At 27.0% G+C, this 16,430-nt stretch overlaps 1 protein-coding gene across 1 annotated transcript; it reads left to right on the top strand.

Annotated features, from left to right (window-relative positions):
- Window positions 1–2,796: 2,796 nt before the first annotated feature.
- Window positions 2,797–11,038, top strand: LOC129959921 (MKRN2 opposite strand protein-like). Its single transcript, XM_056072823.1, has 4 exons — window positions 2,797–3,482; window positions 3,573–3,622; window positions 5,575–5,740; window positions 10,420–11,038. Exons 1-4 carry the CDS (start codon window positions 3,268–3,270, stop codon window positions 10,613–10,615), a joined length of 627 nt encoding a protein of 208 aa, XP_055928798.1. The 5' UTR covers window positions 2,797–3,267; the 3' UTR covers window positions 10,616–11,038.
- The last annotated feature ends 5,392 nt before the right edge of the window (window positions 11,039–16,430 follow it).

Raw genomic sequence — 16,430 nt, 5'->3', positions numbered from 1 at the left:
TATGACCTCAAAGGGTTAATCTATTCCTACAGAAGGAATGCTTTCGATCGTTTTTTAGTCTTTACTTAAACGCATAATTTTCTAACGTCATAGACAAAATTTGCAAATTCCCAATTTTACAAACGATATAATTTACCTTTTTAACCTCTTCTATTTAATTTTTGAAATTTGTTGATTATATAATTTCAAAACGAACTCGCATTATCCCCTAAACTGTGTAACTGTCGGTTTCTAATGTTTTAGAAATTAGCTTTTGGTCCACGATTAGAGTAAATATCTTCTTTATTGTAACTTCGATACAAAATTCTTAATAACTTTTAGTTGTGGCTGGATTTTTGATTATAATTTTGGCAATAATGTAAATTTATGTATCTTAATTTCAGATTTTTATGAAATTATTTCTAGCAATGGCTAACGAATTCAGATTTATAAAATTCTTCTGATTCAACTGTAGAAAACTAATTCAACAGTGCATTTAAAAAAAATATTAGTATTTCTTTTTTTATCAAATTGGAGTCATCAGTTCGTAATAGTACAAATTTTATGCTCATGATTGATTTTTAATTACTTTTGTTTTAAAACTGAAATCAATATTTAGAACTTTTCACCTTTGAAATGCCTTGTTTCTAAAGAAAATATACATTACAAAAATCGGAGACTTTATTTCTTTCATCGAATTAAATTTATATATGGCGATGGGTATAGAAATTATATACGCGATGGGTATAGAAATAAATGAAATTATAAAAAAAGGAGTAGATATTGATTAAATTTACCATAAATCATCTTTTTATGGTAAATAATAAAGAAATTAAACTGAGCTTAAAATATTTTTAAAAAATCAAAAATATTATTTTGAAATTAAATAAAGATAATGAAATAAAAATACTTCTTTTTAAAAATAAATAAATAAAAATAATAATTCGTTACTACCCTTTCCATGAAAATATGTGGGAATTTTATGAAACATATATCTATCTGTTCTGGAGTTCAATAAGATTAGACAATTGTAGAGAAGTTCGATTAATACTGTTCAGCAATTAAATGATTATTTGTTGTAAAAACTTTTCAAACTGGACCAGTTTGCAAAACAGGATTGTAATCCCTGCGAGGAATTCGTTTTCAAAAGCAATGCTAATATTATGGGTTCCAAAAAAAATATCAAGATTTCTTTCTTCACTGTTCGAACTTACAAAGCAATACACTCCTTCAAACCTCAAAAAGTAGTAAAAATTGCAAAGTAATTGTTTGTAATTCCATTGATACCATCGTTCATTATAGCAAAGTTCTTGCTTATAATTTCTGCACTTGGCACTTTTATTATTAATGAAATACACTGATTTAATTTAGTTTATAGCAACTCTAAGGGATTTATTAGCAACTTTAAAACACTAATCGGTATTTTGACGAGTGATGGAAATTTTCATTGAATGGAAATATGACTTTTTTTAACCTTATTTATACAAAACAAGATTTCAAGTTGAATTTTTTTTTTTTTTTTTTTTTTTTTTTTTATGAAATAACACTTGCATGATTCGTTTATATTATGGCAATATATCTGCTTTTGCTAATTAATAGAATAAAATCATATTTTTTCAAACTCTCAGGACTTGATTGTAAAAAAAAAAAAAAGACTCGTGCGATTTAAAGTAATTTGAATTTGGGAAATTTCAAAATAACTGAATATATAAAGATGTTAAAATGAGAAAAACAATCTTTATTTTTGTTTTTAAGATTTTTTTTTTTTTTCCTATTAGTTCTAGAGAATAAATATCAGAAAAGGGACTTTTTTTTCACAAATTCAACAAATTTTTTCCGCGGCTATGCATCCTATAGTAATCTCGCCGACAGCACTTGCCTTGTCTGCCCTAATATAGTAACGCCACTGTTAATAAGATTAACCATCAGCTGAGAATGGTGAAATTTTAGAATAATTTTGTACTAAGGTGGATATTGTTCAAAAATCGTGAAATGAGTGGGGAAATTTTCAGGTCAATCAGATTGAAAGAAGCGGGAGAAATTGAAATTAGAGCAGTGATCACGAAATTGATTTGGTTTTTTAGTTTGATAATTTAAAATGTTCTACTAAGTCAATTTTCTTATACTTGTGACCCAAATGCAAATAGTTGGAAAGCTGTCTGAGATAAAGATTAAAAAAAAAAGCAGTATATATTAAGGCTTACAAAAAGTAACCTAAGAAATAGTTTAAGATTTAAGAAAATCAAATTACTTCTGTCTTCAAAATTTTGAAAAACACAACTATTTAAATAAGCTTTATTGAGCTTTAAAATTAGAAAAAATTGAAAAAATCTGAAATTTCCTTTTAATTGTTTTATCTCCAAAATGAATGCTTACACTCAACTAAAATAGTTATAAAATATTTTCAGTACAATGAATGTTTGAAAGGCTTAGAAGAAAAGGTATATTTTTGATGACATTTTTCAAAACGATCTGCCAACTAGATTTAAATATCTTTGAAATCTTACGGGTGACTTAATTTTTGAGAAAATTATATAAAACTGAGTTTATATAATTAACAGTTAAAATAAACAGTTATGAAAGATGGGAATATCAGAAAATGACTAAACAATTCTCTCTCACTCTCTTTTTGAAGACTTCTTATTGTTTTAACAGTATCTCCCTGTGCAATTCCAGAAACTTCTATATTATTTATCACAGAAAATTCATTATTCCAAATGGAGTAAAGAAACATTTTAACTTTTGAAATCATTGATCTTATCCAATTGTTCTCCTGGTTCCTTTGTATCGGTTGGTGACCTGTGATTCAAGGCAACTAACGCTTAGCATATCTCTTTCTCCCGAAGAAACCTTTCTGCATATATGGTGACCAAATGGAAAAGCAACATCTCTTCTCCATTTCCTTCCAAAGGCTTCGGTGGAATGTCATATTCGAAGAATGAATGGACATTTCATGAATAGTTAATCGAATCGGATCAAAGTCTTGACTAATCGGACTGGACCAAATTACCTTTATTCGGATTCAAATAGTCGGACCCGAATCTGATTAATCTGATCCGCGTAAGACATTCACCTTGCATATCCGGATCTTCAGGTTCGTTACGATGTGAACGAGAGATCACTACTTTCTGTCGTAAGTTATGATGAGTTAGTGTGAGATTTTTCTTTTAAATATAGTTCTGTTTATCAGATAGATTGAAATTGTAGAAATTTCTTAAAACTTCTGTGTAATTAGGGCATTAAGCAAATTTTGTGCAAAGAAACTGAGGAGTGTTTGGCTATGGAATTATGATGAGTGATCCCGGTATTATATGTTATCAGCATTGCCAAAAGAAAGAAAAGGTGTTTTCTTTTACACTTCCAGATGTGTGCAACTTTTGCAATGTTGAATTATCCAATACAGAATTAAGAATACCCCCTTTCCGCATTCCTTATCCGTTTAGAGATGCAACCAAAGAACAGAATTCGGTTGTAATAAAGCCGACTAATGGGGATTTTCTTCAGTAAGTATGACAAAAGTTTCGTTATCTACAATTGTTTACTTAGATCAAAAGAATTTTTTAGTAGTAATTTTTTTATTTTTTTTTTTTCAGTAACTATAAAAATTCATCAGATTTACATATAGGAGTTACTGATTCTACAGGTCTGTATATTTTTAATATGTTACATGTACCAGATCTATATTTTGTATTAGTGTTTAATTTAATAAATTAAATACAAATTTTTTAATTCTTTTACAAGGATGTTTAAAAAGCTTGATACTTGCATTTGCAAAAAAAAAAAAAAATATTTTCTTTCTTCCTTTTATTTTACCCTGTGTTTCTCATTTTTCTTTGGAATTTTCTATTTAACAATTGAAAGTACCTCTCTTTCCTTTCTTCATTTTAACTATTTTCAGTATTCTTTTTAGAATTGTTTATAGGATTTATAATACTGTGTATTAAAAAAAAATTGAGAGAGCTGAATTACTAAGTATTTTTACTTAACATAATTAATGTTTTAACGTCTATAAATAATATTATTTGTTTATATATTTTTTAAAGTTTCATTTTTAACAACATTATTTTATATTTACTTTAATTTCATGATGTTTTAATCCAATACTTGGATTCTTTTAACGTAAATATATACACTCTTAAAAAAAAAGATTGTGCCTGTTACGTATTTTCTGGACTATTCTACCATCTTCATAATGTCTGCTAAATACCATTTTAGGTTTTTAAAAAAACAATTATGTAAGAAAGACTAGGGAACATATACACACCAGAAATTAATTTTTATGTCTGATGAGGTATCATTATTTGTGGGGAAAAAAAAAGCTGATATTTTGTGTCATGATAAATAGAAATGTTTGATTTATTTTTATCATTTCCAAAGTACAGATAATTTAAGAAAAGTGTTAGTATGAATAGTTATCTATTTTAAGTATTTTCAGGTATGCGTTTGTATTTCTGATGTGTTACTTTTACGTTTCTTGCATGTTGTCTTGAATTGTGAAAATTAAATTAATTAAGCTTTATTTTTTAGTAAATTTTCTGATTATTCTCAGTTTTAACCTTAAGCTATTTTTTATTTTATATTGATGTATCTAGAATTTGTTCTATTGCGTAGGGATTTATTTTTTTTTATTTATATTTCCTTACCAGATATTTGAATTGAATAATTTTGCTTTGATGAAAATACTTTCTCATTTATGATTTGTGTCTTTGCATGACATATACTATAAAAATATTAAGTAATTTTGTTTTATTTCTCTCTCATGTTGAAAATTTACATACAGTGTGCCATATTTAATGAAATGCTTAAAAATTTAAACTCATTACAAATTTTACCATTACACAACTGCTTTTTATGGAATTAAAATTATCACCTAATCGGAATTAATTGAGAACTAAAAGTTGTTAATATATTGAAAGATATAACGAAAGCTTACTGATGACTTATTTCATTTCAGATTCGTATTTGATTTTATCCAAGAATGTTGCATTTTGCTTCCCCTTATAATGATTTTGTATCAATGTCTTGTGAAAGGGCTTATCTGACAATATAATTATATAAAAGGGTTTTTATGTGTACAGTCATTTAAGTTCTTTTGCTATTAATTAAAGAAAAGCATTTTCTTGCATTAGGAGAAATATTTTTGAAACTTTTTCACTATTTAATATATATAATTAAGTAACGAAAATTGCAACTTCTCTTGCATTTGGTCATTGTGGTGTTTGGGTCCCTGTTTGTATTGCTTCCAGAAATAACCTATTGTTAGATGTAATGCAGACAGCAGTTTTAATACTTAAAGGAATTATGAAGGAATATTTCAATTACTTTGATATTAATATAGAAAAGGAGACAGAGGTCATTATTTTCTTTTTAACTTTACCTTGTCTAAATTCTTTGTTAAAGATAATTAAATGAGGAAGAAAAGATAAATGTTCAGGCCAGATTTAGCTTCAGAAGTTGGACCTATGCAGAATATCTTCTTTAATGTTAATGGATTAAATGATTAAGTTTTCTTTTTGATAAAATGGGTTCATTGGTAAATATTTTAATTTGCAGCCATTATAGTATTAATTTTTGCCATCTTCTGTTATTTTTCAGGGTTTATATATGAATATGATGTAAATGGGATTACAAGAAGCAAAAATCAAAGTTGGCTTCAAAGTCTTCCGATAAAGGTGTTAGATAGAATGAATTCATCTTTAAAATATCATTGGGATGAAGTATTATACAGTGTTTATAATCAAAATTCTTGGACTGCAGAACGGTAATTATGATTTTTCTTATTGATTACAGTTAAAGAATTGAGTATCTTAATATCATTTATAACATGAAGGAAATATTTAAATTAGCATCTCAGATTTTGAAAGTGAATACAATTTATAATCCACTTAAAATTGTGCTTTAAAGATGTCATTTGTTTTTGGATAATATTATTTACAGCTAATGTAAGGCGATGTATTATAATATGCTAATTATTGATATTGTACTTTTTTATTTAATTTTTTTCTTGTATAGGAATTACTGAAAAATCTCATCAAATGCTTAATTTTTGGAAGTTTAGAAAATGTGCAAGTGTTGGAAAAGGGGGGGGGGAGGAATTAGAACAGAAATTTTTTTAGAAATGGCGGGAAATAACTAAGTTTGAGTGAAAAAGTAAGATTTAATAAAATATTGAATTTTGCAGACATAGCTTTTAAAGATGAGCCAGAATTTAAATTTCTGTAACTGAATAATCATGTAGTTGCATGAAGAAGAAAAAGTTCTGAACTTGCTAAATGGAATAGAATCTATAAATATTGTCAAGTTGAGAGTACTTTGTTAACCATTTCTTAGTATTAAGATGAAATAATATAGACATTTAATTAGTTTCCTTCTGTTAACACTCCCTTTGTTAAAAATTTTTACTAATAGTACAGAGTAGGATTAAAAGAGCTCTTGATTTAAAAATATCTTCTCATCTTTGGTAGATATTGATCTATCAAGATACCATCACTTTATTTAATAATTAGCATAATTCTAGGTAAACCATTATACACACAAAGAATGTTCTGCATAGTTCTCTCCTTTACTTGTTTAAATATGTTCACAATAAATAAATATACATGATTTAAAATGACAAGGCTTTGATTATTAAAAAGATGATTCACATATGAATGTTAAGTGAAGTAATTGTCCTGTTCATTAAGTGAAATAATTGTCCTGTAAGATGTGGATGAATGTCAAGTAAAATAATTGTCCTATTCAAGTTCAGACTGTCCACGATTTTAGAGAGAATACCAAATTGATGCTATTAAGAATTACAGCAAGGGAAGATCAAAGGTCTTGAACTTGGACCAAAGAGGCACAAAAAAATATTCTTGTCATTATTATCCTCTGAATTAAGGAAGTATCCAATTAGTGGTGACCTCTCAGAACTTTCTCCTAATCAATTTTAACCAAAAGTTAATTCTGTTTTTAATGAAAATGGGTATTTTGGCAAGCAGACTTAAAACTATTGATTTTAATTTCCCATCAACCCCAAAAAATTGTTTAAAATTCTTTAAGACATTTTCAAAACTTAGAGTTAATCAGTTTTAGAAATTTGACTTAAACAAATAACTTGCTTGGAGGCTTTATTTTATCTCTGAATGAAATGTAGAAATTTTAATCCTTACTAGATTAAATGGATATAAAAGTGTTGTGCATTTTTGATGAAATGCAGAAAAATCGAGCAAACTTATGCTGTTCTTTCATTAAATAATCTCAAGTATAAAAGCATTTCAAAATTCATACAAAAAAGCTATATTGAATATAAGATCTGCAAGTAATGTTATATCCAAATGTATACGGCAAGCAAATAACAATACTTGAAAACAACACCTTTGTGGATACTGTAAAGTAGTATAATAGCACAGTGTACTATCAAATAATCATTACTCAATTTGAAATGTGCTTGTGAATTTACAAAACAAAAAATTATAATATTTTCATTTTGATATTGCTTCAGTGTATTTTTTATTTGGATTATATATATATATATATATTGATAAAAAAAGTATACTAAAAGAGCTTTTTAAAATAATGTTATAGGAATAATCAAATGGACAAGTATGTTTTGTTTACAATTTTTTCAATGCTTTCTGCATTCTTTCCTTACATTTTATTAAGAAAATATTGAATGGTTGGAAAACTCCAATATCTCTGTTAAAAAATAATTGTTTGTTGTTGTTATGACATGTGTGAAATAATATTTTTAAATAGATTGTTTTGTGCGTAAGGTAATTTCTATTTAACATTTATGTCGACTCGTCTACTGTCATGTGGCATATCATTCATTGCTGCTTTTATCAAATTTTCTGATCATATAATTTTATTATTTGAAATTTTGATTGTCATTTCTCGTGAATTTGTAGTGTTTTGTATTCCAAAACTTTTTAAATGGTCATGTGATTTACAGTTAATTTACTGACACTGGATGGAATCGTCAAAATAGTTTTACTATCTCACTTTATGGAGTATCTTTGACCATAAATTACTACTCAAGAGTTAGTTTTCATTTTTTTTCACCTTTCTGACAAATGTACCAGATTTTCATCAATAATTTAGAAAACTGATTAAATAAATATAAAATATATTGAAATTTAAATATAGAAATATATTTTCATGAATACAGTGTGAATACAGTGTACCTGTATGAATTATAATCGACAAATTTTGAAACCAATAATATTCAGTTTATTGGTAGTGTGGTGCATTTTATTCTTTGAACGTCAAATAAAAGTGCATTATTGAATTTCTTTCAATTTTATTTATGCGTAAATTATACACCTATGATTTATTTTTGAAAAGCATTTACTAAGATATAAGTTTTTAAACTTTCGTATCTCGTAGGTTGTTCAGTTAAAAGAAAATCCTTTTTTAAATATACTTGCCTAAATACTATTGAATTAATGATAGTTTGGGATTGAAATAAAATAAAAACTGCTTTAGGTATATTTCTTTTTTTAAATATTATTAAAGAAGAAATACTGGTAACTAAAAATTAATATTATGAATTAATATGATGAATAAAAAAATAAATTTTATTTAAAATGCAAATTTCAAGAATTTGACGAAAATATACTCTAAAAATTTTCACATATCTCTGTATTATTATTATTAGGGTGGCCACTCACTTAAGGTGCCTAGTTATTGACGATTTGTTGGTATTATGGTCTGGTTGCAAGTTTATTCTCTATTGTTAAAATTTAACAGTTTTAAGAACTAAAAAATCTTTGCAATACTATTTAATATTCTACTGGAAATCAAAGTTTTGAAGGTCAAAATTAGTTTAGTGGTTAAAAACAGATATATTCTGCACAACTGTAAACTTAAAAAAAGATTTTTGCATAAAGCAACATTTTCTGATCAAAAGTATAGAATTTTTTCTGAGCTATTTTTTATCACTGATTCATCTGTTCTATTTCAGTTTGTAATTATTAGGGAAATTGCAAGACTTTTTAGAAGTTAATTTATATGAGATACTTCTTTGTAATTGGTAAAAAAAAAATATTCATTTTTTTTTTTAATCTGCCCCCTCCTTTTGTTTCAGATATGACTCCCTCCATCCTTTTCCTATTCGTTCGAGCAGGCTATATAACTTGCTGTATATCATTTAATACTTGACCTAAACAAAAATATTTATCTTTTATTACTGCATTAACTGCAGTAATAAAAGATAAATTTTTTTTTTATTCTTATTATTATTTTGTTTATTATTTGTTAAGCAAATTCACTGACTTTTTCTTTTTACTTTACAAAAGCCCACTGATTAAATTTCATGAGCCTTAAAATGTTTGTATTGTTTTTATGTTACTGTTTTGTGCATTGTTATTTGAAACTTTAATCAAACAATGTAGGGAGATATTAAAGATGCATACCAGGAGCCCTCATCTGAAATGGTGCAACCAAAATGTTGATTCTTTTACTGTGCAAAGTTTTTTTTTTTCTCTCAAGACTTTTCAATATATCCAGATGATGCTTATTACAAAATTCCTATTTGAACCAATAAAGTGAATTGTGGGCTTTTATTTCCAATAATATTATCAAATACTTTAATAGATATCTATATTAAAGGAACAGTTCAGAATATAAGATTAATTTCTACATTTAATGAGCTGAGCTACATTTCATACAACCACGTTAAAAATAGACAATTATTCGCATTTTGTTCTATCTATTGCCATCCCACACACTTCTTAAAACCTTTTAATAAGTATAAAATTTAGTTACTGTTAAAAATTCATACCATAGTTAAATATTTTATAGCTACCATAATGAAATATTTTAAAATTAAGCATGCTATTTTAAAACTTAATAGGTATCAGTTAAAATACACATGTTATACCTTCAGAGGTCCATCAAGATTACCAGGCACTGTCACAAGCTCAATCTGCCCCTGATTGAATTTAAGCATTTTTTTATAGACTGCTACAGCTTCTTATCAGAAACAATTAAATGAATTTGTATTAACAATTATAATTATTGTTTTCATCTTAAGATTTTTATAATTCATCTTAATGTATTGTTAGCTGATTTCTTCTATATACTTTTGAAATGCTATTGTAGATTATAACTATTGTTAACTTTTTTTATTGTTAACTTTTTCTTTTAAATCATAAAATCATGAATTATTATAATAGTTTCAGTGGTTTTCTATTTTGTAGTATTTAATGGTTTGACAACTAAAATTTTTATAAGAGCTATATAATTGCTAATATAGCTTCTATCTAGAAAACTTGTTGAAATGTCTGACCTAATAAATTTTGTAAGGAACACTGAAACATATGTGCTGGCACAGAAAATCGGGAAGAAAAAAAAAGTCTTTTTAGTGTCATTTTGTAGAAGTATTTCATCTATGTTCAATTATAAATTTTACTTATATTTATGTATTAATTTCAATCTAAATTTGGTTTATTTTTTCAGATATGACTCTGAAGATCATAATTGTTATTCATTTGTTCTAACATTTCTAAAATCTCTTTGTCTGCAAGAACTTCAACCATTCCTCTGTAATAAAACCATATTTTGTCAGCAGTTTGTTTCTCCTCAAGCTCGAATTGCTGCTAAGTATATAAGTTTATTCAGACAATTAAAAAATCAAAATATAGTTGTCCAGTGATATAACTTAATTCTATTTTATGATAATCCATAATTTTGTGATAAGAAATTTGATGTGAAGAATGTTAACTTATTTACATTCAGTAACAATAAATGAAGTCTTAGCATGAAATCTGCAAAATTTCACTTTATTTGTTACCATTCCTTTTCCCTTTTTATATTTTTGACATAAATCTTTGTGTTAAAAAATCTGAAATCTTTTTCCACTTATCAAATATGATCTTGCATTTTTTTTTTTTTTTTTCATTGAAAATAAAAGTTGCTCGAAATTGGATATATGGGATAAAATGTGTTTTTAGTTTTTTTTTTATTTCAAAAAATACCCTTTTATGGAATCGTAATTTTTTATTTTAGAGGTTTCTGTATTTATTTGTGTTCAATGCATTCCATTGGCTTCATATTTTGTACATAATGTGAACTTATATTTTTTTATTTGTTGTGAAAAACTTTATAAATAAAATATTTACTATTTTCTCTAGCAACTCCTTTGCATTTGATTATTAAATTTAGTGGATCCAATATTGCTTTTGAGAATTGAGAAAAGCCTTTCTGTACTTCATTTTTTGTGATATCTGCATTTAATAAATATATAAAAAACAATTTTCTTTTTATAAAAAAAACTATATATGAAAAATATTGTTATGCATTCTTTAAAGTTGTATTAAAATGAAACTGACTTTAATGAATGCATAAATTAAACAAAATATTCAGTTAAGAGAAGGGGGGGGGGGGACATTTTAAACCATTGTACAAAAAAATTGATTATTTTTTCCTTTAAATTACTTTTTAACTTATTTTTTTTATTTGCAAAAACAAAGTATTTCATTATAATTTGTAACATTTATTACTGCCCATTAAATTTATAAAGTTTCAAATAAAAAGCAATATTCTACATAAATTCAATATTACATACATTTGACTATGGTACAATATACCACTTGAAAATCTGATATCATCCTTCACATAAAGACTCATTTGATTTTTTAATTTTGATATAATGATTATCGCTTATGATTTTTTTAAAAATAAAATTAACACAATAGTTTTTTTTTTCCAAGAACAAATATTTAAGAAAGATAAAATAATTCTCGTTTGATTTTCTTATTAATGAACAATGATGAAAATATTTTTCTTAAACACACTTTTATTATATTTAAAAAAAATCATGTGAGGTGTTTGTAAACTATTCTATAGATTGAAATTTTAACATAAAATTTACCATGAATGGTCAAAAGGCAGTTTCTTTATATTGGAGAAGAGATAATGCAATTAGTATTACTAATCATATTTGTACTATATTTTAATGAATAGTTTGGTCTTTTTTCTTCTTACGATATTCATTATGGTTTTATTTATTTCTTGAATTTCGTATGCTGTTACAATTGGATGTTTATTGTCAGATAATGCATTTCATGTGGAATCAAAATTTATTTAAAATTAGCTACTGTACCCCCAGCTCCACCCTGTGTCTAATTGTTCTGCATGCATGCAAGAAAAAGCAAAATGTATATACTTTTAAATTGTAAAATTTTTATATTCAACCCATAGTGGGTTTTAACCTGATTACTACCTTAAAGAATCCGGATAAAAAGCACTTTTAGTGTCAGCATTTGTCATATATATGTAAAAATTCCTTCCCCCCCCCTCTAGAATCTGGCACCATAGAATTGGTCATGGGAGGAACAGGGAATTTCTTAGTTATAGTAATGGTTTTAAAAGATCAAATTTTAATTTAAAAAATTCATAGTTTTTTTTTTTTTTTAATCTTTGGGATTTTTTGGAAAAAAAGTCTATGCCTTAATGCCAAGAAATTTTCTCCCTTTCCAAGGTGTGGTAGTTTTTCAAAAACGAATTCGGATCAGAGTTTAGTTTGGAACTAACTACATATTGGTAATGTGAGAAAAAAGTTCGGAAAGGAAGTGGTCAATCAGTAAAATAAGATAACCAGATTGATAAGAATGCATTTTCTCCACTGTGGTAATGGGGATCTCGCGGCTGGGATGGAAGGCTGATTTGTTTTTCAAACTCTCTCTTGCGTGAAGCTGATATTTTTTGAAATAATCTTTTGTCGAATTCAGATAAATTTTAGAGGAACCATACTCAGAAGATTGTGTGTCACGTGCGCTCAGTCGCATTTGTGCTAACTCATTAAAAAGTGTCATTTGCGCTCAAGCTTTAAAAAGGTTACCACATTATAACTTTTATCTTAGCATGTATGATTTGGCGATTTTACAATGTACGCCATATGGTAATCAATCACTGTCAGAGTAAGAATGATACTCCATGTCTCTGATAACGAAACGAAGTTTCTGTGAGAAAAATGCTGTTGACCCTTACCACGTGTCAAACGAGTATTGAAAGTAATAAATAAAATGTCAGAAATTTGCTTTACAAATTTATTATAAAGGAACACGTTTATAATTTTCCCGCACAGAAGGCATTTATAAAAATTATAATTTTTATGTGCATAATACAAATTTAATCTAATAAAGTTCTGCATAATTTTTAGTTTTATGAACATTTAATTTGTATTTCTCTTACGGATTATCTTTGTTTAGAAAAATGAAAAAAATACATAGAAAGCGCTTTAAATTCAAATTTAATTGCATATCAATAATGTTTAGTTCTTTCAATATGTAAGTATGATTGTATGTATACAGGATGCCTCAAAAACCTTGACCGCGGCTTTTATTCCTTAAATATTGATTAGTGACGTATACTGTGAATTACAAAGTTGTATAAAAAAAAGGTGAAAATGTTATGAAATTGTTTAACATTTTCAGGGGATTAAACTTTAAAAAATACAAAATTTAAATTTTTATACAAACCCCGTACAAAAAAAATTGCAGTGAAAAAAAATGTGCCCCATCCTTTAATAAGATCATGTGTAAAATTTCAGAATTTTATCATGAAAACTCTGAAAGATATGTTAAAGCAAAGTTGGTGAAGGGTCAATCACAAATTAAAATGCAAATGTTTACAGCTTCAGTGCAGATGATACAACGCAGGAATGCATCATAAGGAAATAAAATATGCTTCATATCTTTAGTTTTAAATCAAATTTTAAAATCTATGCTTCTGAAAAATACTTCTAAAATTTTATATCATGAATTACTGAATATAACTTAAAAACAATGAACTTATAAAAAACTTATGTAATATTTCCTATAAGTAATCTTTCCTTTATGTTATTATTTTTACAAATTTTTAATATTTTTGAACCAATAAATAGCAAAATTATTAATTTATTCAATCATTACTTTCTTTTTTAATTTGTATACGACCCCTAAAACACGAACATCCGACATGATTTTTCCTCTTTGCCAACTCATATCCAGGCATCGAAAAGTGGTTTAAGTCAGCATTTATGTCGTTTCATATCTTTGAGACTTTTTGTGATAAATTGCTGAAATTTTGTACATGACCTTATTAAAGGATGGGGCACATTTTACACACTGGGAATTTTTTTGTACGGGTTTCGTATAAAAATTTAAATTTTGTATTTTTTTAAGTTTAATCCCCTGAAAATTTTAATCGATTTCATAACATTTTGCACCTTATTTTACACAACTTTGTAATTTACAGTATATATCTATGATCAATATTTAAGGAATAAAAGCCGCGGTCAAGGCTTTTGAAACACCCTGTATATATTCCACAAGCTGATACTTGAAATGAGCTAATGTATTTTTTACGTTAAAGTTGGTTATAAAAGACGTTCGATTGGAGATTACAGTTAAGATCAGAAAATGATCAAAATATTTCCATTTTTTTCGAAACTGCCATCTGAAGCATAAATTAGCCACCAAAAAAAGTGAAACTGAACTAGAAACTTATCTTTCATCTCTGCGAGTCTAGTTTTTCTTTTAGAATGATCAACATGAAATTTTTATTCTATATTATAGTAATATGAAAGTTCCTTAATCTACTGGAATGATAATATATCGCTGTATTTGATCGAATGCAATACATAAGTTTATCCTTTGTCAAATTATTTTTTGATATAATTTTGATGCTTTAATAAAATGTAACCTTTTTATAAAATTCATCCAATTTCTATATACGAAAAGAAGAATTGTTTTTAATTGTTGATATTACAATAAAAATTCTGCTGAAAAAACCCGTGGTACTGGTCTTTCCAAAGCTTTTCAGTATTTTTCCAAATAAATGTACTTATTAGCCACATGCCGTGACAAGAATTTACAGTTGCGCGTGCCAAAACAGCCCAGTGTAATTCTTAGATATGCCACATAAAGTATCGTATATCTCATAAGAATAGGAAAATGATTTGAATCTTCAAAATTTTTAAACTGTGCCTGGTCTTGTAAACTTCTCAATCAAACCATTTCAGTCGATTGATCGCGAACAATTTTTTTTAAACTTCCGAAATAATTGTCTACAGTACAAGTCGAAACTGTGATAGTCGAGTTGTGACAAAAGCATTTCGACGCACTTAGCTCGTCTTTCGAGTGCAAATGATTTATTGCATACCATTGGTAACCAATAATTACGAAAAACATATTAGCATACAGTTTTTTGGCGATTAATTGCTGGAATGCAATTGTAACAAATATGTAGATTGACACAGAACTACAAATGTAGTTATAAAACCACGTACCAAATTACGTAAGACGTTGAGTTTACTTATGAAATTATGCACCGATAGTCAATCCATATAAGAATTTGGATCCGATTTTGATAGACATCTACTCTGTCAGATTTTAAGCATCTACGTCTCCATTTTGCCATTGCCGTGTTAATTTGTATTCCGACAATCGGATTTTCTCGAAATGGATTTCGTTTGAAATTTGGTAGATATCTACAAATTTAGCCTAAAAACCAAACTAAATTTAATCCATTTTTCTCAAAGTATTTGAGTCAATAGGCGAACAGTTAGACACAATTCCAATGATGCATTTTCGGACTTTGGGAGGCCATATTCGCCAAAACATCGACATTGAATTTGGCAATTATAATACTTTTTCTGTTTGCTATAAATTAAGAAGTTGAAATTGCAAGTCTACAAAGTTTTTGCCTGAGGATTTATAGATTACATGGTTGGCATCTGTTACTTTGAAGTAAAGATTTCGACCGGAAAAAAAAAATAGAACATTTATTCAATGAAGATTCGACTTTCTATAGACCATTTAATTTTGTTTTTATATAGCTACTTGATGAAATCTGTCTTAACTCGTATTACATGTAATTAATCAGTTGCCAGAAACAGACAAATTCTAAACTGATCAAAAGTTACACAGAAAAGCAAGGCATCTTCAGATTTTATGAGGTTAGATTATTGATTTTTTTTAAAGCTAAACTTAGGTAATCTAGAGAATTCGCCAGATATTTAATCCTGGTCAAAAGACAAAGGATCTCAAATAACACTTTACTCAAACAATTTTTGTATGTTTTATTGCTTTTAGTGTTTTTAATCTGCAATGTAAAATGAATTATGCCTGCAAATTCCAAGATAATTATTTGAAGCCTTCATTCAGAAGTCTAATGATCTTTTACTATTTTAAAATCCTGTAACATTTAGCGCAACTGTAACTAAACTCAATAAAACAATCCATTCTTCGAAGCAATCATGACAAGTAATTAATTGTTCAGAAGCAAGGCCTCCAAGTTTAATGCAAGAATTTAGTTTTAAGCACATAAGTACTTGGTGATTACTCAGCAGTTGAAAGGATAGTTACGAAAGAAGCTATAACAAAGTTCAGTGAATAGTCAAATTGTTGAAAAACCAATTTAAACATCCTTTGAATCTTTTATCCAATTTACTCGAGATTTAGGCTGATTACTTACAAATAAAGATG

The sequence above is a fragment of the Argiope bruennichi genome, chromosome X2, assembly GCF_947563725.1.
Source record: "Argiope bruennichi chromosome X2, qqArgBrue1.1, whole genome shotgun sequence".
Classification (NCBI taxonomy): Eukaryota; Metazoa; Arthropoda; class Arachnida; order Araneae; family Araneidae; genus Argiope; species Argiope bruennichi.
This window is presented reverse-complemented; position numbering and strand designations above follow the sequence as displayed.